The sequence below is a fragment of the Mirounga angustirostris genome, unplaced genomic scaffold, assembly GCF_029215605.1.
Source record: "Mirounga angustirostris isolate CCGP_5_RB_7025 unplaced genomic scaffold, mMirAng1.0.hap1 SCAF_4, whole genome shotgun sequence".
Taxonomy (NCBI): domain Eukaryota; kingdom Metazoa; phylum Chordata; class Mammalia; order Carnivora; family Phocidae; genus Mirounga; species Mirounga angustirostris.
In genome coordinates this window covers 139,781,914-139,806,967 of record NW_026991712.1, presented here as the reverse complement: position 1 = coordinate 139,806,967, position 25,054 = coordinate 139,781,914, and the positions used below count along the sequence as shown (strand labels likewise).

The following is a 25,054-nucleotide window of genomic DNA, read 5'->3' as shown; positions in this document are numbered from 1 at the left end:
CACTTTTATCAAGTCTTTGCAAAACATTTAACTTAGTTTTCAGAGAAACAATGACTGGCTTTCTCTCCACATTTAGATTTCACCAGCAGACTAACATTTAACTAAGTTTTGTAATTTCCCAAATCTGACATTCACAGGTTTTCAAGAAAGCATAACTGACTCCTGGCAAGCAAAGAATTCCACTAGTGGGTCAGAGGTATGGATCCTACAAGGGAGTAAACTATCATCTCTGAGCCACGGTTATCTGCCTCTTTATACAGAGAATGGAGAATGCTGGGTTATCTGATGTTTTAAGTAAAAGCCAGTTCAGAGTTTCTACTGTATTTGGGTTCTCTGTATTTCACATGTGTTTCATAGATGCTATGAAGTCCATAGCAGTATAGGCAAAGAGAATAAACACTGGTATTGAGAGGTAAAAAAAAAAGGGGGGGGGGAGAAATTAACAAGAAATACTCTTTACCAATGTATTCAAGACAGTGATAGTGAAATGTTAATTTATCTTGTGAAGCATTAGCTTTAGTCTTTATGCTTTCCTTACAAGCTGAGTGAATCTTAACACCAGTGAGAAAAGGTAAAACTAAAAAGGACATACCTTGATGTAACGTAAACCTGGCAGATTCCTACCTGAAATGTTACACATCCTACAGGAAGATATTTGCGGTCCTCCAGCATGCTCAGATATTCAGCGACAAGTGCTGCTGAGTGGACCAGGCACTGGGCAGCTTCGGCATGGTTGCTTCGTTCCGAGTGTTTGCCCGCCATGTTCTGCAACCAGGTCAGTCGCAGATCTGGAGAGGTCTGGTAGCCCTTGGCAATTCTAATTAGAAGAGAAATTCTTTTCAATGAGCATTTGCTTCCCAAGCTGGAAGGAGTTTGGACTGCTCGTTCAGTATTTACCTAGAGAGGTTTCTGTCATTGAGCATAACCTATTAAGACAAGTGTTTGAATGGTATGAAAATGTCTCTGAATATGCTTAAAGAAGTAACTGTAGGCCCATGGCATGGTTGATAGCAGTTTTTTTGTGGGGGGACTAAAACAAAAAAAACAAAAAAAACCACACACACACACAAAAAAAACATGCCATCAGTAAGGGAAAGCTATGAGAACGTATGTGTTCATTATGGGAATATAAAGAAGTTTTATAGTCAAAAAATGATTTATAAGACAGTTTCATTGCATCATATTTATTTTAAAGAAATATTTGTGTCTTTAAAGAACTCCAAAACTATAAAAAGAGAGGGTCATATGCCAAAGAAAAGTCTCAAGTTTTACTTGCATCTTTCAAGATATAACAGGAATTACAAATTTCTCAAAATGTGCTCTTAGAAATATTACATTATAGGCACAGCCATATTTAAAATCAGGAAACTTAATGTTATGGTAAAATAATACGCTGTATTTTCTTCCTAAAGGATTGATTTTTACCTTTAAAATATGGGTCTTAGGCCTCTGCATGAAGTCTAGGGCACAGGATAGTAAGGTGTAAATATGTGTCATGATTATTTTTAAAAATCCTCTGTTTTTGAAAAGTAGCATGGAAAAAGTGCATTTTGACTTTTCAATCTACCATTAGAAAACGACTTAAGTAATTCTGGTATGTTTATTTTTTTTATCTAATGCTTTCTGTATGTTTTACCAATTTGGTTTTTTTTAGTTTTTACTTAAATTCCAGTTAGCTAACATACAGTGTAATATTAGTTTTAAATGTATAATTTAGTGATTCAATACTTCCATACAACACCCGGTGCTCATCACACAAGTGCCCTCCTTAATCCCCATCACCTATTTCATCCATTCCCCTGCCCCCCTCCCCTCTGGTAACCATCAGTCCTCTATAGTTAAGAGTCTGTTTCTTGGTTTGTCTCTCTTCCTCTTTTTCCCCTTTGCTCATCTGTTTTGTTTCTTAAATTTCACATATGAGTGAAATAATATGGTATCTGTCTTTCTCTGACTGGCTTATTTCACTTAGCATTATACCCTCTAGCTCGCTCCATGTTGTTGCAAATGGCAAGATTTTATTCTTTTTGATGGCTGAATGATATGCCATTATATATATACCACATCTTATTTATCCATTCATTGGTCGATGGATACTTGGGCTGCTTCCATAATTTGGCTATTGTAGATAATGCTGCTATAAACATCGGGGTGCATGCATCCCTTTGAATTGGTATTTTTGTATTCTTTGGGTAAATACCTAGTTGTGCCATTGCTGGATCATAGGGTACTTCTATTTTTAACTTTTACCAATTTAAACCTATTACACAAGGTACAAACGAATCAAACAAATGATACCTGTACATTAGATCAATCAACATTTCAGGATCCTCCTGGTGTTCCTTCATTTTAACAGTATCAGAAAGGATCATATGGAGATTGAAAACCAAATCTTGAACCTGCAGCAGAGAATTTTATTTAAAAAAAATTCTTTAATTATCATTCATTCACAATCACTAAATTAGTTTGGAAGATATTTCAGATAAACATCTGAAGGTTGCAAAACAAATAAAATGACACTGATATAGTTCTAAAGGATATGGATATGCTGGAGTACGATGAGTGAAGGGTAGTAAACTTTATACTAAATTCCTCAGTGGGCTGTTTTTTTCTGTTTTGTTTCCAGTTCTTCTCTGGAAACAAAGAGAACTAGAAGTAGAAATAAAATACAGGGATGTAGAGGATACAAGAAGAGAATACAAAAGGAAATTCTCTCCTAGGTTTCTCTGTTTCTGATTCTCCCAATGGTAGTTTGTAAAAACTTCACTTTTAAGGACAATTACTATTTCATTAATAAGTGGGAATAATATTTCATCATAAAGCTTCCTATTTGTTTATACTGCCTAGGTCTACTATTTGTTATTTGTTACAAATTCACAGAATTACATATCAAAGATATTAAGCTTTCCAAGAAGGAAGCATGGCTTATTGAAACAAAATGATTCACCCCATCTATGGCATATGATCTATGGATTGAAAGAAAAATACAGATTCCTCCAGTAAAAACCAAAGTTTGAATTAACAATTTGGAAAGTGCCTATTTATCATCCTATTTCAACTAGTGATCTAGAAAGTCACATTTCTGACCTGATCAGGAAATGTCGTTTCCCTCAATTCCAGATCTTCTTCAGCATATGTCAATATAGTCTTTAGAGAACGTCTTAAGAATTCCTCATTAAAATTCTGAGATGTGCCCACCAAGGATGACAGTGACATGGTTACCTGCATTTTAACCCTAGCAAAGTTCTGTAACAGAGAAACTGTCAGATCAGCACTTAATATAGAAAAACTTAAGGAAAAAGTCTACTTTTTGTACTTGCTAAATGAAAAGGTTAGTAAAAAAAAAAAAATACCACTCCAAGCAAGATATTTTTTAAAAAGTAATGAAATATGCATATTAAAATCAAATTATTTTAAAACTTTATAATAAGACCCAACACTTAGAATTTTGCCAAGAATAATATGCTACGAAACAGAGTAAAAAAAAAAGCCATGTATTAGAATTTAATCAGAAGTTGTACCTAAGACTTTACATTAATCTGTTCTGAGGAATGTATTATTAATAATAACACTATGTTTACACATGAGGTTATAGAGCTTGACCTGTATCACAAAATTCGTGGTGGGAGATGTCGTCTTTAACCTCCAGCCCATTTCATTAGGTCCATTACCATGATGAAAGTAATTTAACACACATCATGCATGAAGTAACTTAAAGCAGAATCTCTGGAATAATGCTTAGAAGTAGTTTACATTCTTTCTTTTACAGGGTAAATTCATTTCTGTCCCACCATTTCTCCCTATGAAACCACTTTTAAGAGGTTAATCAGGGATAACCTAGTAAAGGCAAATCCAAGATACTTTCTGATCAATATTCTACCTGACATTTCTGTATATTTAAATGTATTGATTACTTTTTATCCTTGAAAATTTCCTGCCTAACCTTCAGTGGTACCATTTTATCCTGATTTTCCTAAATATATCCACTACTTTTTTATTGCCCTTCTTAAATACCAGTGTTCCCAAAGATTCTGTCAAGAAACCTCTTCACTTGTCATTCTGAACAGCCTCATCCATTTCTTTGCCTTCAACTGGTATAGATATAATATCTAGGTCTTCCGCTTTTATTTCTCTCTAGAGCTCCAGGCCATAGTATTTTACTAGATGGCTCTATCTGGATCTCATAGGCACCCCAATTTTAACATTTCTAATATACCTTCTTTTCCTATTGATTAAACAAATGGTACTGCTATTCTTGTAGTCATTCAGGCCAAAAAAGTGTCTAGGAGTCATCCCTCTGTCACTCTCCCCTGTCCTTATCCAAACTACAGAGCCAGTCCACACTACCCCCAATCTGTTCCAGTCTGTCTTTCTCCATTCCCAAGGCCACTGCTATGGTTTACACCCTTACCATGTCTTACTTGGATTACTGTATTAACTTCTTAATTGATCTTACGGCCTTTTCTCTCATAACCCAAGTTTATTTTCTACATACTATCAGGGAAATTTGTGTACATTTTTCAAGTCTGAACATATCACTCCTCTCCTTAAAATATTCCAATGGCTGACCACAGCCTTGAGGATAAAAGTCAAGTATATGACTCAGTAAAGATATCAAACTATACAGTGGGAATTGAAAGACCAGTACTAAAACAAGTATCTGCCCTAGAGATAGCTCAGTCTAGGCCTTTTCAGTTACAACTTTATCTCTTCCTATTCTCTCTTCCAGCCAGAACCATCACGAAGTGCTAAAAGAGTATCTTTCTCTGTTTGCCTGTTCCCTTCTCTTGACTCCATGCCTTTTTAATTATGCATGTGCCATTTTCTTCACCTACAAAGTGCTACCCACCTATTTATCATTCTGATCAGGCAATTCTTCATCCTCGGTTCAACCATCTCCTCTTTCTGAAAACCCATCTCTGGGAGCATAAATCATTTTTCTCTGTGCTTACACAGTGCCCTGTGCTTACCTCTCATTATATTAATAACAGCAAACACTTATCAGCATTTGCTCAGTGCCAGTTACTGTTTTAAGTGTTTTACCTAATATGAATTTATATATCCTCACCACAGAAAGGGTACTTCTTGCTATTATTAGGATGAACATTGGCTGTTCATAGATGAGCACTGTTCATTTCTTCTCCCACTAAATGTTAAGCTACTTTAAAAAAAGAAAAAAAAAGAACTGTTCTTTTATCTATGTGTGCCCAATGCCTACTACAGTACCTAGAACACAGTTCAATACTTGGTTCTACTATCTGTCAAATACATAAACTAAATCACTGCCAGTTTTAAATTACCTATTCCTTATTAGAGGTACTACCTGACACTATGAGGACAAATTACCTATTTTTATCCTATTATATAAAGCTTTCCTAAAACAACAGAAGATGTACCAACAAGATTCCAAGTGTGGTCAAACTTTAGGGACTTTATTTCAAAAGCTAAACAGGATCAATAAAGTACCTGGATCCTTCTGTTCTTGATTAAGAAATGAGGACTTGGCTTCTGGTTAAAAAGGGACAGTGTGAAATAGCAATTTCCTACTTCCCCTGGACTTTATACAAAAATGAAAGACGAATAGGAAAAAATCCACAAACTTTATTTTCATCAAAGGAGGAGTCTGATGTAATCCATGTATTAGAAAAATGCAGAATGGTTGCCAAGACAGGCTAAGATAGGATACAGTTTCAAAAGAAGGCAAGGAGAAGAAAGCAAAGAGTGAGGGATGCTAGGGCACAGATTTCAGAAATAATGGGGAAAAATACTTCTTTCAGATAGGAGACTCACTTTGAAGTCATAAAGCTCTTTGTCTTGAAAACAAAATGAGCTAAAAATCTGGGAAGACTGGCTAGAAATGGTTTGACCAGAAACTTCAGGAAGTTAGGCAAGGTGTGTTTACAATAGCAAAATTCCATGAGAAACACATTCCTGAAGGAACTTCCTACAAATACCTGGGCCAAGACAATCCAACTCCTTCTATGTTGAGTAATAAAAAAGGGAAGATTAGTGAAACTCACCAGATGAAAAACACTTAATAGAAAAATGTTATGAAACAGATGAAAATTCTAATGAAATATTTTGCCTTAAATTATTAAAATGTATGAACTTTAGAAAGGAAAACAAGGCAGAAATAAACTCAAGGAAAGAGCACAAATCAGAAAGAGAGGACACAAAATAGGAGCTTACATGTGAGCTGACACTACTTAAAAAGAAATAGAAAAAAAGATAAAATTGGAAAAAGAAAGAAAGGATGTCATGGAGAGCACATAAGGTATAGGACAGAGAAATTCTGAGAAAAAGAACCACAATAAATGGAAATTTTAAATGTTAAAAAAGGAAAAGAGAAAATAATGATAGGCAAAAAGTAAAGCAAAACAAAACAAAAAAAGTAAAGCAAAACAGATCCAACATATGCATAATTGGTACCTAGCAGAAAAACCCCAAACCCTGGAAGAAAATATTCAATTTTATATTCAAGAAAACTTTCTGAAATAAACTGAAAGTAGGTATGATGTGCCTGAGAAAATTAACAAAAATTGATCAATACCAAGATACATTCTAGAAAAGGTATTTAATTTTAAGTTTAAAGAGAATCCCTTGAGCAACTGGGAGGGGAAAAGTTATTTAAAAGGGAAGAAAATAGCAGACTCTCTTCAGATATCTCTATAACAATATTTAAAGCCAGAAGAAAATGGTATTCAAGTATCTCTTTTTCTTTTTTCTATTAAGTATTCTTTATCTGGTATGTTTTACTGGTCTTTCTCACCACCACCCCCCCTTTTTTTTCATTCAAAGTCTGAGGCAAAAAACTTCATAACTATCTTTGCTGTCCTTTAAGTACAGAAAACACTGAACAATCAAGAACTTGGGAAATATTATTCCCACAAACTGTCTTGCATAAACAACTACAGGAGAGTATTTAGCCAAATAAGAGATGATTAAAACATGGGGCGCCTGGGTGGCTCAGCGGGGCGCCTGGGTGGCTCAGTCGTTAAGCGCCTGCCTTCGGCTCAGGTCATGATCCCAGGGTCCTGGGATCAAGCCCCACATCGGGCTCCCTGCTCCGCGGGAAGCCTGCTTCTCCCTCTCCCACTCCCCCTGCTTGTGTTCCCTCTCTCGCTGTATCTCTCTCTGTCAAATAAATAAAATCCTTAAAAAAAAAAAAGAGAGATGATTAAAACAAAACAACAACAAAAAAGTAACAAAAGATACAACAGTTATGAATACCAATTTACCAAATAAGAGGTAGAGGAGAAATAAATAATGCATAGGCTTTAAATCACCTCCTTCAGTCCACCAAGTGGACCAAAATAACAAGGATATAGAAAAATAATGTAATTAATAAGGTATATTTAACTCAGTACTCTGAAATAAAGTAAACTCTTTCTTTTTAAGTGCTTGTGTAACATTACACATCCACAGTACCAAAAAGGAGACACAGTATTTAACATTGTATAATCACATTGAAATAAAACCAGAAATTAACATCCAAACTTTAAAACAAAATGGACTGTCAACTCTTGGGATTAAAAATTCAAACTGGGGGCGCCTGGGCGGCTCAGTCGTTAAGCGTCTGCCTTAGGCTCAGGTCATGATCTCAGGGTCCTGGGATCGAGCCCCGCATCAGGCTCCCTGCTCCGTGGGAAGCCTGCTTCTCCCTCTCCCACTCCCCCTGCTTGTGTTCCCTCTCTCACTGTGTCTCTCTCTGTCAAATAAATAAATAAAATCTTAAAAAAAAAAAAAATTCAAACAAACTACAAAAAATATCTACAAAACAAGAATACTGAAAACACTATATATCAGAACCAATGAGATACCAAAAACAGTGCTCGAAGGACGAGCTAGGCCTTAAATACTTACATAAGTAAAAATAAATGAACTATACGTTTGACTCAAAGTTAGAAAAAAAACACTACGCGTCAAGAGATTATCAAACAAAACACGTAAATGAAAACATGGAGTTCTTCAGGCTGGCCCATAATCATAAAATGCCAAAGCAAGACATTAAAACCTTTCATTTCCTTTATTAGTGTTTTCATTTTACCTAATGATAATAATTAGATTTTCCAAAAGCTCGCGATACATTTATATTCCGAGTTGTACTACCATAGGTTATTTGTAGTAGGGGAAGCCGCACTGGAGATGCGGCTTTCTGTAGGAGAGCCACGTGGTCAGAAGTATCAAGACAGCGCAGGCTCGAAAGACAAACGCCGCGCTCCGCACCGACACACGCTAAGCGGGCATCTGCAGAAGTTCGGGCCCCCTGCGAGCGGAGGCATGAACACTTACGTTCCCGATCTCGAAGTTCTGTCTCATGAGGAGGTACAGCGAGGCGCCGGCATGGGACCGAATCGGGCCGACACTGCTGCTGCAGTGCCGCAGAAGGCGCAGGCACAGGTCCGCACACTGCTCCGTCTCTTCCTCAAACAAGAGTTCGGGGAACTGTCCAAAACGACGCAAAACAACGGTAACAACAGAACACCACCAACACCGAACTTGCGCAGCCAGCGTTCCAGGGGCAGGTCAACAGCGCCCGAACTAGAGAGTTGCAGGTATAGCCCAGTTTTTAAAAACGGTGACGCGCTATTTGCTAATGCTTGATAATGTGGACCACAGAGCCAGGCGGATTGGGTCTGAATACTATGTCACTTACTAGCCAGCAGCGCGACGCTGGACCAGTTTTCTCAGCCATAAAATGGGCCTGGCAATATCTACAGGGAATTGAGAACTGCATCTGAGACGAGATGCTACGCACAAAACAATACGGTAACCAACATGTAATAATTCTGCAACGATTTTATTATAACCCGTTGGTTAAACCTCCACTGACAGCTCTGCGCATTCCGTATCATTAGATGACTATGATAAAATAGATACCTTCAAGATTTAAGAATATCCCTACTTCCCGGGGAAAGACAAACACCAGAAATAAATATTTGCAGTAGGTGAACAAACAAAAGTACCTTCTTTTCCATTCATCATGGGGTAAGTTAATGCCAATGAAATGAACTATTTACACCTTAAATAACAAATCAAATTAATAAGGAACAGACAGAATGAGATAAAGAGAAAACAAGGAAAGCCCCATATTTTAAATTAGTTATTAATTTGGGGCCCTTCTCCACAACAAAACTACTGTTTTTTTAAGCCCAAAACTGGTTAAGGGTGATCCAAATAAGAAAGAAATTACAAAAGGCAAGCAGTAGCAGGACGCCTGGGTGGCTCAGTTGGTTAAGCGACTGCCTTCAGCTCAGGTCATGATCCTGGAGTCCTGGGATCGAGTCCCACATCGGGCTCCCTGCTGAGCAGGGAGTCTGCTTCTCCCTCTGACCCTCCCCTCTCTCATGTGCGCGCTCTCTCTCACTCATTATCTCTCTCAAATAAATAAAATCTTTTTTCCTTTTTTTTTTTTAAATTTTTTTTTTTTTTAAGATTTTATTTATTTATTTGAGAGAGAGAGAGCGAGCACATGAGAGGGGGAGGGCCAGAGGGAGAAGCAGACTCCCCGCTGAGCAGGGAGCCCGATGCGGGACTCGATCCCGGGACTCCAGGATCATGACCTGAGCCGAAGGCAGTCGCTTAACCAACTGAGCCACCCAGGCGCCCCTCAAATAAATAAAATCTTTAAAAAAAAAAAAAAAAAAGGCAAGCAGTAGAAAAGAGGCAAAGAAGAATCGTGGGTCTCAGGCTATTATTAAAATGTTAACTATAAATATATTAACTAACGACTGTGTTAGATGATCTTACACAACATAAAGAGACAAAGCAAAGTCTGGTAAGACTGCACGTTCAAAAATGACCTACCTTTGAAACCAGGGCTCTCTGTGTAGCAAAACAGTGTTGCAGATAAACTGCACTTTGGTTACAGGCCATGCTATGCAGTAGGACTTTCAGTACCCCACCAAGGATGCTCTCTTTGGATTCTGTTACAGAAACTGTCTGCAATTTAAAAACAGATTAAAAAAATGGAGATGTACCTGCAATTTTGTTAGGGAGACAGAATATAAGAAAACAGTTTTTTAAAAATAGAAAAGGACAACATAAGATCTAGGAGGACGTCAGGGAAAAGAAGCTGAGCAGGATTTGAATAAGGGACGAACAGGGGGAAAAAGAATGAACAGGGGGCGCCTGGGTGGCTTAGTCATTAATCGTCTGCCTTCCGCTCAGGTCATGATCCCAGGATCCTGGGATTGAGCCCCACATCCGGCTCCCCGCTCCGCGGGAAGCCTGTTCTCCTTCTCCCACTCCCCCTGCTTGTGTTCCCTCTCTCGCTGTGTCTCTCTCTGTCAAAAAAATAAATAAATAAAATCTTTAAAAAAAAAAAAAAGAATGAATAGGATTTAAGTGAGAAAAAAAGAAAGAAAAATGTTTATGAACTACCGATATTTCAATGTAATTGTATGGCTCAATAAATACTTTTTGCACAATCCCAATTTACCAAGTCTATACTTGAAATTCCTCGTTTGTGTCTTACCTGGACAACAATCTCTAATGTATCCAAAATGATTAGGTTTGCTTCAGTAGCCAGATTTCCATCAATCAGTGCTTCATGCTCAATCTCTGCTCTTGATCTAATATAAAATATTATAAGAAAGTACATTTACATAGACCCACTATGCAAAAAAGACTTAAGTCTTAAGATTCATAGAAAAAAACTTGGAACCATTTTTCAATATTTGCCTGAAAGAAAAATTGTAAGAGAATAGAAAGACAATATTTTACACAATAAGAACTGTTTTCTTTTACCCTGCATTTTGTCAACCATGTCAGTACATATTTTCTCACCCCATTACAGTCCCACAATACCAATGAAAGCATAAATGTTTAGCTTTCAGAGATGTAGCAAACACAGGACACTGTTTTATTCTGAACGGCACGGACACTAGGTGGTGCTATGTGGGCTTGGATTTAGGGTTGCTTCATGTAAAGCAACATTCAAAATGTTTAGTGCTCATCTTACCAATTCAAGGATTTTCAATTTATTTAAGATGAAAGTACTTATTTTTTTCTAAATTATCATCTAAATTCTCAATATTTTGTATCAGAAATAGTCTTGAACTTCCCAGCCACCAGAAATGTCAGAAATAAATTTCTGTTGTTTATAAGCAACGCAGTGTGTCCTATTTTGTTACAGCAGCCTGCAGAGACTAAGACAGTTTCTTGTAATCCAAACACTCATCTATATGGAACTGAGTCTGCGACTTGCTCTCTGCTGGCTTGCACAAGACAGTCCTTCCTAGGGTTTATGATGCTACTGTCTGTGAGCTAGTATTTCCGCAAGTTTATCTGTGAAAATCCTCCAAAGCCTGGTCTCAAGATGGTTCCTAAGTAGGGTGACCAAGCATCCTGGTTTGTTTTAGGATAGGACTGTGGGATTCCCTGGGATATGAACATGGGTATACTTGGCAAACATGAATGAGTTGGTCCCCATATTCTCAGAATTTATTGGGCCAGTCAACCTACTTGAGGGCTAACTTGTAATTACAAATTCTCAAGAGAAAAATTTTAGACCCTTGACTCAATGCCACATTTCAAGCCAACGAATTTTACCCAAGGTCACCTAGGCAGTGAGAAGGGTTTACTTCTAGTTTCCCCTACACCGATGGTACAGCCCTTTAAGATCCCAGAATCAGTGAAGTACATTTTTGGTTGTTTTTGGCAGTAGGGTCAGTCAGTGTACCTATTTACCTCATGCTAAAACCAGAAGACCTGAAGTATTTTGTCTTTCTTTAATTATATTTTAAGCTCCAAGAGGGTAAAGATTAGCTTTCTAACTGTTGGTGACCTGGAAATATTTAGTTCACTGTGACTCCCAAAATACATTAAAAAATTATTACAGAATAATTTGAAGGCGGATATTTAGACACATTTGGAAACAAAATGGGTAACATTTTGCTTTACTATACCACATGAAAAAGTCTTCCCCCAAATCTTTTTTAATCTAAACTTTAAAAACTAAATATAAGTATTTTGTTGTCTAAGATGTGAATACCTAATATATAAAAAACAACACTAAAATTAGTGATTTTCATCCTGCATTTGAAATCCAACAAGCCCATCAGTAACATAAAACAGAAGGTCATATTACTTGTCAAGCTTCTCAGTGTTTTGACGCCAGTGAGTCATATCTTTTCTCCACCTCAGATTTTCTTGACTTCCAAAGGCACTTCCAGATGGGCTTCTCTCTGTCAAATAAATTTCAAAACCATTTTTAAAATGTTATATATTTGGACCACCTATAAGTATATTTGCAACTTATAAGAAATACTGCACAATGCTCACTTTATACATAGTCATTTTATCTTCAGCACAAGTGGAAAAAACTAACAATAGTACTTATTAAAATAAAAAAAAAAGTTATAGAAGAAATACATTTGTTACATGTAATATTAAAAAACAAGCTCCCTTTTATATAAGCAAACTTTCTTAACACAGATTTTCTCAAAACCTAAACCATGACTTATAAGGCCCCACATGGTAAGATCTTACTTCCAACCACTCTCCTTCCTGCTTACACCACCACAGTCATTCTGTGTGTTCTCTGTATATACAGTCTCCCTCTACATGCTCCTGATTGAGGACCTCCACAATAGTTATTGTTCCTCTTACGCGATTGTTCTTGCCACAAATTTTCACTGGCCAGTCATTCATAATCTCCACAGAAAGGTCTTCCCCAACTCTCCAACACATTTTTTTCTTTTTTAAAAGATTTTATTCATTTAAGAGAGAGAGAAAGAGCACGAGCAGGGAGGAGGGGCAGAAAGAGAGAGGGAGAAGCAGGATCCCCACTGAGAAGGGAGCCGGACAAGGTGGGGCGGGCCCCAATCCCAGGACCCCAAGATCATGACCTGAGCCGAAGGCAGACGCTGAACTGACTGAGCCACCCACGCGTCCCTCTCCAACACTTTCTTTCCTCTTAATTGGCTGTATTTCTTTCTCTCCATTAGCACTTATGATCACGAGAATTTAAGCTACTTAAGTAAGAATGGAGATTATGCCTATTTTGTTCACCCTTTTATGTTCGGGGTTGACAATGTGTCTGGCAATACTGAGAGCTCAACAAGTTTTTGTTTAATATATAAGCAAAATAGAAGGATTCCTAAAGTAATTACTTCCTTTGGTCCACAGAAGACAGGATAGGAGAAAGATGGGGGCTTTCTCCCAAAGTTTCTGGGATGGAAAGCAGACTGAATGCTGGGGGCTCCTGTAAGGGGTAGCAGCAACAGAACTGGTTCATACAAATTCAGCAGAAATGAAGAAGGCATTTAGAATTGTGGAGAGATACACACCTAAATGATGGAATCAGCCATGATTTCAGAATTTCAGCTAGAAAACTAACGCTCCTTTTTGAAAAACCCAAGACTTAAAATTGGTTAGGAGGATGGAAAAAAAAAAAAAGTAAAAATTCAGAGTTCAAATAGAAATTTTAAAAATAATGAGACAAATCTGTCACACAATAAAGGACATGTCTGGGATATTTCTTCTACTTTCTCTCCCTTCCCTTATCTCCCTTTTTTTTTTATTGTGAAATCTCTATCTTCAAAATATTTTGTAAAATAAAACAAAAAAACATATGCCTATCTTTACACAGTTAACAAAACTGATATCTGGGATCTATTTACATTTTCATCATTAACTTTTTTACCCCCATGAAACTGTCTCTCATCTCTTAGCTAAGAATGTCTATCATTAGGTGATGTAACCTGTATGTCCAAACATAAATAAGAATCGCAAAGGCTTAATTTTTCTAAGAACTTTAATTTAAAAAAAAATCAGATTGGGGGCGCCTGGGTGGCTCAGTCATTAAGTGTCTGCCTTCGGCTCAGGTCATGATCCCAGGATCCTGGGATCAAGCCCCACATCGGGCTCCCTGCTCCGCGGGAAGCCTGCTTCTCCCTCTCCCTCTCCCCCTGCTTGTGTTCCCTCTCTGTGTCTCTCTCTGTCAAATAAATAAATAAAATCTTAAAAAAAAATAAGATTAGTTGACATATAACATTATTTTAGTTTCAGGTGCATAATATGATTCAATATATGTATACATTATGAAATGATCACTACTATAAATCTAGTTAACATCCATCACCACACATAATTTCTTATGATGAGACCTTAAGACATACTATACTCTCTTAGTAATTTTCAAACATACCATTCAGTATTAACTGTAGGCACCATGCTGTACATTACATCCCTAGTACTTATGTGTTTTATAACCGGAAGTCTATACTGCTTGACCTCCTCCATCCACTCTGCCCATTCCTCACCCCACACCCAGGGCAACCACCTATCCATTCTCTGTATCTATGAATTTATTCATTTACTTATTTTAGATTCCACACAGAGAACTTCAATTCTTATATTCAAAGATAGCTGTCCTAAGGCCACATGCTTAAAAATGTAACATACACTTAACAGTTCCACTCTCTCTGACATTAAACCTTAGAAAGAGCTGTGGTATAATACAGAGAACTACACTGGAAGTCAAAAGAGCCTGGTTCTGTCACATAGTTTATGATCTTAGGCAAGTTATTTACCTCTGGTGAGTTTCATTTTCTTTTTCTTTTTTTTTTTTTAAGATTTTATTTATTTATTTGTCAGAGAGAGAGACAGAACACAAGCAGGGCGAGAGGCAGGCAGAGGGAGAAGCAGGCTCCCCACCGAGCAAGGAGCCCGATGTGGGACTCAATCCCAGGTCCCTGGGATCATGACCTGAGCTGAAGGCAGCCGCTCAACCGACTCAGCCACCCAGGCATCCCGAGTTTCATTTTCTTTAACTTAAAGGTAGGGATAATCATTCATTGATTTTGGTGATAATTAAATGACCTAAATAAAAGTTCCTTTTCATATTATAGAGGGTTGTTGTATGTAATAAAGGAGTTAAAAGAAAATCTGTTAAGTACACTGTAGACTGTATATAAACTGAAAGTGAAAAAAAAATGGTTCTCTTAATTCCAAAGGCAAAGGTTTTGTATTCTTATGAAATTCCAAATATACTGGATAGCATATAAAAGATATTTAAGTTTACATAGATAAATGATGTCTACATGTTTATGTGTTTATGGCCTATCAGAAAACATTAAAAATATTCACGTAAATGTGCATAATATATTGAACTACTAGCATGTGTCATACACACAGATGTCTAAACCATGTCCCTGACCTTAAGGAACTCTCAGCAACACTATTATTTGTCACTTTAGAATTTAGGAAATGTTTACACACACAGTCACTACAAAGATGATAAGATCAGTTAAACTACCTTCTAAGTTCTCAAAACAATCACAAGTGGATGAGGAAAAGGAAAGTGAGATTAAGTGGCTTGGCCAAGGTTATATGGCTAATGGATAGCAGTACTTGGGATCAGAAACAGGCCTCAAATGCTATCAACCTGTTTCTCTCCCTGACATTTGAGTCTGACGGACAATATATTTCCCTTAAATGCTGGGTATTTTAATTTATTGTGCCAAATAGGAAATTTTTAAGAGTAAAAAGTGATGCCATGTAGGCAGTATGACACTAAGACTGAACCATAATGTCAAATACGGACTTTGGGTGATAATGATGTGTCAGTGCTGGTTCAGTACCAAGTCTAACAAGTCATCAGTCTAACAAGTCATCACTCTGGCGGGGGATGTCGACAGCAGGGAAGGCAATGCATGTGTGTTAGGGAGTAGACGGGAAATCTCTGTACTGTTAGCTCAGTTTTGCTGTGAACCTAAAACTGCTTTTAAAAAGTCTTAAAGGCGGGGGGGGGGGGGGATGCTATTAATAATCACATAAGGGCAACAGTAATAAACCGGGACTCTCCAGAACAAATCAGGAAATATGTTCACCCTGTTTAGAACTCTAATTTGAATTCCTACAGAGAAGTGGTTACTCAAGTAAATTCACTGTTTCATTCAAAACACTTTTTAAGCGGCGCCTGGGTGGCTCAGTCAGTTAAGCATCTGACTCCTCATTTCAGCTCAGGTGACGATCTCACGGTTGTGAGATCAAGCCCTGCGTCAGGCTCCATGCGTGGAGCCTGCTTAAGATTCTGTCCTCCCTCTGCTCCTCACCCCCCTTCCTTTCTAAAACAAACAAACAAAAAATGAAAAACACTTAAAAGAGTGTAGAATCTTTGAAGACTTGCAACAATGATCACTATAATATATAGTTCAAGGAAACTGAAAAAATTCTCACCAGAAGGAGAAGATATTGTGTACGTACCAAGCTGTCCTCGGCTTCGGCGCACCATTTCTTGCCTAGCACCTATGCTCCCAAGAATAGCTTCTTCAAGCTTTGCTCTCATGTCTTTTGATTTCTTAAAGGTCAAACTATTCATTCTTTCAAACACTTTCTTTCCCTAAAATTTGAACATTAGAAAAGAAGAGACACTGAGGAACTTTTGTTCTTCCTTTTCCACATGACGTTTGCTTTCTCATTCTTCTCTGCAATGGCATAGCGATCACTTACTTTGTATTCAAAGCAAGATACACAGAGATAAAGCAAATCTAGTAGCCGGTTTAGCTGTAGGACTGAGAGATCTGTAAACCACTTTTGTAGAACCGTCTCATCTGCATTCTTGAGAACCCAAAGTAGACAAATCAAAAGGCTCCGACTGGATTCTGCTGAAAAGGTAGTGTGTTGCCTGCCACTCTGAAAATAAAGAATAGTAGAATGAGACAGACTGATCAATGGCCATTTCTTTTGGGGGGTTGTTAGGTGTTTTCTTCTAAATACAATAAAACAAAAATTGCTTTAAAAAGCAAATATTTATAAAGAACCATTTGAAGAGGCATCTGGGTGGCTCAGTCGGTTAAGCGCCTGCCTTTGGTTTGGGTCATGATCTCACGGTCCTGGGATCAACAACTGCCTCAGGCTCCCTGCTCAGTGGGGAGCCTGCTTCTCCTTCTCCCTCTGCCCCTCCCCCGCCCACTTGTGAGAACAGGCTCTCTCTTTCTCTCCCTCTCTCTCTCTCTGATAAATAAAATCTTTAAAAAAAGCCCCACCATTTGATTTAGACAATACCTGAATAAGTCACAGAGAACTTTAAACTTAAGGTCCTGAATTTTAATAAACTTCTCCCGGGATTGAAAGATTGTTTTAATTTATGGTAGTGCTTCCAGCAGACAACAAATAAACATCAAGGGACAAAGCTAAAAGATCCTACTATTAAAACTAATGTATCTATTTTCATCATGTCTGATGTAATATGGTAAAAGGAAAAAAGCACTCAGTAAAAGTGAAATAAGAATAGAAAGTAATAAAAAATGTTGATCAGGTTTAGAGAACCACAGTTTCCTCTCAAGGGCCACTGTTAGAGCAGATAAGGTGAAGGTGCTATTTTCAGTCTTCAGTCTGCAATTGTATAGAGTATGTGAAACATAAACGAAAAACTAAGAATAAAAACTTGTCTACAATACCATTTATTCCGTATTTATTCTGCTCCAGTCATCATGCTAAGCTCCTTTCATACGTTATTTCATTCAGTCCTCCAACAATATTACCAAGGGAGTTGTATCATCTCAGTTTTACAGACAAGAATACAGGATGACAATAACAATGACAATGATGACAAAACATAACAAAATCTGAAATGTGCCAGACACTATGCCAATCATTTTTTCATATTTAATGCTCACAATGATTTTATGAGATGGTACTAACTACGGTTATTTCTAGTTTACAGGTAAGGAAATGAAAAGCTAGAAAGTAAGCCAGGATTTTAGTCCAGGTTAACCAGACACCAAATCTTATATTCTTCTATATTTGTCTATTATACTACATTCTAATATTTGGTGAAGTAAATATACTAAATAATAAGAAGAAAGCAGTGGGAGGGATGTTGAGAGAAAAAGACAAAGGAAGTACTTAACCACTGGTGTCATGATCTCAACTACTACCCTAATCCCTCTGCTGTCCCAGATGATGAAAATGATGGCAGCTGACTCTTGTATGACGCTTACTCTGTGCTCTTCACTCTACTGAAAACTTTATGCATATGAGCTTATGTATTCCTCGCACCCATCCAAAGAGATAAATATTGTTACTTAAACCATCTTACAGACAAGAAAACCAAAACACCAAGAAGTATTTTATACAGGTATTTTGCAGTAAATAGTGGGACCAAGATTCAAATGCAGAAAGTGTGGCTCTATAGAGAGATCGAGCACTTTTCTATGTTCACTACCTCTCATGGATGCATGCACATGTAAGTGAGTTCACCTACATAAATTCACTTAGCCAAATTATACAATAACCAAATTAAGAACCCAATGGATTGGTTTAATGTAATATTAGATACAGCTAAGGAGAGAACTAATAAACTGGAAGACAGATCAAAAGAAACAACCCAGCATGAAGCACAGGTCAACAAAAAGAGGGGCTATACAAAACAAGAGCAGAGACACAGAGGATGAGATAAAGAGGACTATGTATGTTGAATTGGAATGCAAAAAGAGAAGAGACAGAATGGAGAAGAGGACATATTTGGGCATATAATAATTGAGCATTTCATAGAACTGAAGAAAGATGCTGAACCACTGATTTAAGAAGTCCAAAAAATACCAAGCAGGATAAATATTCAAAATATTCAAAACTAGATGGAACAGAGTGAAACCACAGAAGACCAATTCTAGGGAGAACATCATAAAGAAGAGGGGGAAAAAATCAGCAATGGAAATGAGAACACAGTAGAGACAATGCCCTTCGCATGCTGGAAGAAAACAGGAAACTTAGATGCTATTTCAAAAAAACAAAAACAAAAACCTTAAGAATGAAGGTCACACATTTTTCAAGGAAACACAGAGCTCATCACCATAGCACAGAAAATTCTAAAGGATATATTTCAAAAAGAAGAAAAATATTTCTAATAAAAGGTTACAAATTTGGGAAAAGAGCAAATACAGTGGTGAACACATGGACAAATCTAAATGATAATTAAATTTCTATAGCCATAAAAGTAGTAACAATGTTTTTTGAGGTTTAATGATATATACAATTAAAAATGCCTGAAAATAGCATTTAAATAGGGAGAAAGGTAAATAAATTGGCAACCTGTTCTGAGAGCTTCTATTAACCAATGTGAAGGTAAAGGTAATGATTAAATTAGAGTGGACTTTAATTCACAGAAGCATACTGTGATTTGTAATACAATCACAAAAAGAATACAAACAGAATGTTTAACTTCCAAACTAGTAGAAAGGAAAAAGTAAAATGAGGAAAAAATGGAAGGAGAAAAAAAAATACAAGACAATAAAGGAGACAAAAGAGACAGAAGGGATGGGACAATTAAAATTAAAAATGTTAAGTACATTAAATTACATTAAATTTAGTTATACTAAATTAAATGGATTTTAAAAAACTCTAGTGAGACAAAAATAAACAGATTTTAAAAATTTAAAACAAAATCTAACTACATGCTACTTATAAAAGACATCCAAAACATAAGTATCAAACATTTAAAACGTAAGAAAAAAATGTTGAGAGTAAAGGGTGGAAAAACTCGTATCTCAGAAGAAACCTAGCATAACTATACTAATATACAAAAGTAGACTTGAAGGCAAAAAAAAAAAAAAAGAGTACTATAGTTCATGTTGATAAAAGATGCAATCCATCAAAAAATGTAATTTAAAATTAGTTCATAATAAGACCTCAAAGGAAACTAAACCTGACAAAATGACAAGTTATTAAAAAAAACCATGATTGTAGTGGGGTATTAGAAGCAGACAGAATTCAGTAAAAAGAAAAAAGGGTTTAAACAATAAGATTAATAAATTTGAAATAATAGGTATAATGGACAAATACAGGACAATGAAGAATATGCATTTTCAAATACACGAGCTGTTTGCAAAAACTGACTATATACGAGACCATAAAACCAGTTACTACAAATATAACTGAAATTACACAAAGTTCTCTGATTATAAAATCAGGCCAAAATCAGAAACATGGGGATTATGAAAAATTTTCCTATGACTACATACACACACACACACACACACACACACAAATAAATAAATAAATATGGGGCTGCAGAGGGAGAGATCAAATCTTAAGCAGGCTCTATATTCTGCCACCACGGAGTCTAATGCGGGGTTCAATCTCACAACCCTGAGATCATGACCTGAGCTAAAATCAAAAGTTGGATGCTTTTTTTTTTTTAAGATTTTATTTATTTATTCATGAGAGACAGAGAGAGAGAGGCAGAGGGAGAAGCAGGCTCCCAAGGAGCAGGGAGCCCGATGTGGGACTCAATCCCAGGACCCTGGGATCATGACCTGAGCCGAAGGCAGACGCTTAACCATCTGAGCCACCCAGGTGCCCCAAAAGTTGGATGCTTATCTGACTGAGCCACCCAGGTGCCCCACCCTATGACTAGAACTTTTTAAAAATTTTTTATTTAAATTCAATTTAGTTAACATATACTGCATTATTAGTTTCAGGGGTAGAATTTAGTGATTCATCAGTTGCATACAACACCCAGTGCTCATTTTATCAAGTGTCCTCCTTAATGGACATCACCTAATTACCCCATCCTCCCACCTACCTCCCCTCCAGTAACCCTCAGTTTTTTCCTATTGTTAAGAGTTTCTTATGGTTTTCCTCCCTCTCCGTTTTCATCTTATTTTATTTTTCCCCTCGCTTCCCCTATGTTCATCTGTTTTTGTTTCTTAAATTCCACATGACTGAAATCATGTATTTGTTTTTCTCTGACTCATTTTGCTTAGCATAAAACTCTCTAGTTCCATCCATTCATTGCAAATGGCAAGATTTCATTCTTTTTGATGATTGAGTAATATTCCAGTGTGTGTGTGTGTGTGTGTGTGTGTGTGTGTGTGTGTGTACAACTTCTTTATCCATTCATCTGTCGACGGACATTCTGGGCTCTTTCCATAGTTTGGCTATTGTGGACAATGCTGCTATAAACATTGGGGTGCATGAGCCCTTTCAAATCACTATGTTTGTATCCTCTGGATAAATACCTAATAGTGCAATTGGTGGGTCGTAGGTAGCTCTATTTTTAACTTTTTGAGGAACCTCCATGTTTTCCAGAGTGGCTGCACCAGCTTGCATTACCACCAACAGTGTAAGAGGGTTCCCCTTTCTCTGCATCCTCACCAACATCAATTTGTTTCCTAACTTGTTAATTTTACCCATTCTGACCAGTGTGAGGTGGTATCTTATTGTGGTTTTGATTTGTATTTCTCTGATGCCGAGTGATGTTGAGCATTTTTTCATGTGTCTGTTGGCCATTTGTAGGTCTTCTTTGGAGAAATGTCTGTTCATGTATGACTAGATATTTTAAAACAAAAACTTAACTCACAGCCTAAAATTCCAGAAAAAATCATAATGCAATTTAGATATGTTTTTGAACTGAATAATAAAAATGCTACATATAAACTGTAGGCATGTAACTAAAACAATGATTAAAGGAAAATGTACAGGCTTATAATATGTACCAAAGAAGAAATGATAAAAATTAGTGAGTTAAGCAGCCATCTCAAGAAGTTAGAAAAAGAACAATATAAATCCGAAGAAAATAAAAGACAGTAAATAAAGAAGATAAACATTCAAAAGTGAGGATCAACATGCCCCCAAACTGGTTTTTTAAAGACTAAAGATATACACAAATTTCTGTTGAGACTGATGTAAGACAAAGGGTACAAAAAGCCAGTCACAGAAATGAAACCACTTATCTCTACTACAGATGGCACAGACTTTAAAAAGATTATAGAAGATACCTGAACTTCGTATGCCAATAAATTTTAATTTCTACTAGAGTAAAATTTACAAAAATCAGTGTAAAAGGAAATAGAAAACTCGAACAGTCTTACAGTCATTAAAGAAATTAAATCAGTAATTTTTAAACTTTCAAAAAAGAAAACTACAAGTATAGATGGCATCACCCACAGGTTCTCCAAATATTCCAGGAAGAAATAACTCCAATTTTAAACAAGTCCTCACAGAGAACAGAATAAAAGGGTAAACTCCCTTTTAAATTTAAATTGGCTGACCTAACCCTGATTCCAAAACCTGTAAGGAACATTATGAGAAAAATATTACAAATAATTTTACCTACAAGCACAAATACACAAATCTTAAATTACAGCACACAAAATCCATTAATATACAATCATGGAAAGGCAGACAATCAAATGGCAAATGGGAAAAACTCTAGAACCTCAAAAGAGAAAATTCAAATGGCCAACATGTATATGAAGAAGTGCATACCCTCATAAGACATCAGAAAAACGAAAACTGAAATGAGATACAACTATAAATTACCAGATTGACAAAAATTTTCAAGTCTGAAAAATCTAAATGCTGATGAACATGTGAAAGAATGGGAACTCTCATATGTCTCAATTGAGACAAACCCTTTGGAAAAATACCCAGGTATATCTGGTATAAAGATACATACATATTCTATAACCCAGCAAATTCTACTCCTAGGAAATAACCTAAATAAAAATGTATATACACACACACATACACACACACCATACATGTAAAGAAATCTATAGGATTACTATTTGAAATAACCAAAGACCAGAAGCCATTTATGCATCTAAGACAAGAAGAGGTAAATAAATTAATCTATAGACAGACAATTTAAAGACATACAGAAATGAAAATCAGTAAATTATAGCTACATTTTATAACATGGATGAAAATTAAAAATATAACAAAACTAAATTACAATGTTTAGGGGTGCAAAGTTGAATGATAAAACTATAAGCAAAATTAAGCAATTACTTCATTAGTCAGGATAGAGGGCAGCTTGGTGGATAGCTGTGGTGGGTAAGAGCATGCTAGAGATTTCTGAAAGGCAGCCAACAGTCTATATTTTGTCCTGAGTGGTGGTTACAAAGGTGTTCATTTTACAGTATTTTATAAATTTGTACATTTATGTTTCATGTACTTTTTAATATGTAGTATATTTCACATAAGAGAAGTTTTAAAAAATGAAAAGGAAGGTCAACAAAATTGACCACAGTGGTCATTTTGGGCGGAGACAGGGACTGAACTGAGGGCAGACTGGGAACTTTCAAGGAATTTGCAATGTTCTATTTCTGAAGCTGGGTGGTGGGTACACTATTGTTTCTTCTATTATGATACCTTAATTGTGCATGTACTTTTGATATTATACATATAAAATATATAAAGTACAAGGGATAAAAGAAAATTGATAAATTGGAATTCAGCAAAATTAAAAACTTGTGCACTTCAAAAGACACCATCAAGAGAGCAAAAAGATAATACACAGAATGGGAGAAGATACTTGCAAATCACCTATCTAATACGGGATTTGTACTCAGAATATATGAAGAACTCTTTCAACCTGGTAACAAGAAAATGAGTAACACAATACTAAAATGGCAAGGAAGATGGATGAACTTCTCTCTAAATAAGACACACAAAAAAGATGTGTCAGTAAACAAATGAATAGATGCTCAACATTAGTAGACATTAGGGAAATGCAAATCAAAACCACAATGAGATACTACTCTATACCAAGGTGGTTACAATAAAAAAAGAGATAGTAACAAGTGTTGGTGAGGAATTGAGAGGATTTGAGAAACAGGAATTTTCATTTATTGCTGAATGTAAAATGGGGAAGCCACTTTTAAAAGAATTTAGAAGTGTCTGAAAATGTTACACACAGAGATACCATATGACCCAGCAAATCCACTTTTAGATATCTACTTAAGAGAAATAAAAACATATGTGCACACAAATGTTGATAGCAGCATTATTCTTAACAGCCCCCAAACTGGAAAGGATCCAAAGGTTCATAGCCTGACAAACGGATAAAAATCTGGCAAGAGTATTACTTGGCAATTAAGAAAAAAAAAAAAAAGACGTGCTGATGCACATTACAACATGGCTGAAACTCAAAAACTTTACGTGTAGTCAAAGAAGCCAGACACAAAAGATCACAGTGTATAACTCCATTTATATGAAATGTCCAGAATAGGCAAATCTATACAGATACACAGTGAAAGTAGGTGAGTTGCTGCCTAGGGCTGGGGGGAAATAGGGAGTGGCTCTTAATAGGCCTAAGCATTCTTCTTGGGATGATGGAAATATTCTAAACTTAGACTGGGGTGGTGGCCATACAGCTCTGTAAATACATTAAAAACCATGACACTGTACACTTAAAATGGGTGAATGTTTTGATATGTAAACTATCTCAATAAAACTTGAAGTTGTCAGGACAGCTTCCATAAGTACTATTGCATTTTTCTGAAAGAAAGTCTTTTAGAACTTGATCTTGCCCTACTGGCAGTTTGTTTCCTCTCTGCTCCCATATCCTTCCCTCTTTAAGGGGGCAAAAATTACAGGGGCAGAGTACCTATCAATTTTATTAAACATGAAACAGTATAAATCTTCAGAGATTAAAAAAAAATATTCTCAATTGCTAAACAACTGAAAATATTTCTTAGGGTTGAAGAACAAAATGTATTTTGAAAATAAAGAAAATAGGCCATATACAATAAGGTAACTTCCAAAATTCTGAATGGTGGAATACAGAGCAACCATAAACCTTGAGGTATTAATAATTTTTAAAACAACTCAGTACAAGATAAGCAATATTCTCAGAACCTTAATATTTCCACAAAGTAAATGAAACTCAAGAGTACTCTTGCATCAGCTAATACAACAATCTGTTATTTAAGGGTACATCCTTGTAAATATCTGTCTTTCTAGAAAAAACTTCTGCAGGAGGGTTTTCTTACCGATGATGTAAGGAGGAAGCTGCCAGGCCTTGTTAGCTGAGGAACTGATGTTCCTGCAATTGCCATGGCAACGGTCTGGCTTATCATGCTTCCGCTCTCACTTTCATAGTCATCAGGGGCTATACAAATTGGTCTTCCTCGTTGATTGTGAGTTTCTGGAAAAACAAATAATCCCAAAATAAATAACCAAAATTCCATTTAGGTTAATTAACAGTTATTGAGCATGCAATTTCCTACTCTCCATTACTCTTTAAAAGAAAAACCTGTTAAGATGTAATATTTACCATTAGATTTTCTTATTTTAAACAGTATTTTAAACATTAACTCAT

General features: G+C 36.4%; 1 protein-coding gene across 10 annotated transcripts in view; it reads right to left on the bottom strand.

Moving 5' to 3' along the window:
* Positions 1-25,054, bottom strand: part of DOCK7 (dedicator of cytokinesis 7) — a 219,795-nt gene that overhangs the window by 28,812 nt on the left and 165,929 nt on the right. For 6 of the 10 annotated variants that reach the window (XM_054512832.2, XM_064589042.1, XM_064589043.1 and 3 more), the window contains 10 exons: positions 24,726-24,880; positions 16,456-16,638; positions 16,183-16,345; positions 12,089-12,185; positions 10,475-10,571; positions 9,805-9,939; positions 8,290-8,442; positions 3,085-3,243; positions 2,296-2,396; positions 625-817 (listed from right to left, as the gene is read on the bottom strand). In XM_054512832.2, the coding sequence (XP_054368807.1) occupies positions 625-817; positions 2,296-2,396; positions 3,085-3,243; positions 8,290-8,442; positions 9,805-9,939; positions 10,475-10,571; positions 12,089-12,185; positions 16,183-16,345; positions 16,456-16,638; positions 24,726-24,880 (1,436 nt within the window). The remainder of the gene's footprint in view (positions 1-624; positions 818-2,295; positions 2,397-3,084; positions 3,244-8,289; positions 8,443-9,804; positions 9,940-10,474; positions 10,572-12,088; positions 12,186-16,182; positions 16,346-16,455; positions 16,639-24,725; positions 24,881-25,054) is intronic. The other 4 variants (XM_064589044.1, XM_064589045.1, XM_045897526.3 and 1 more) reach the window with 1 other exon arrangement.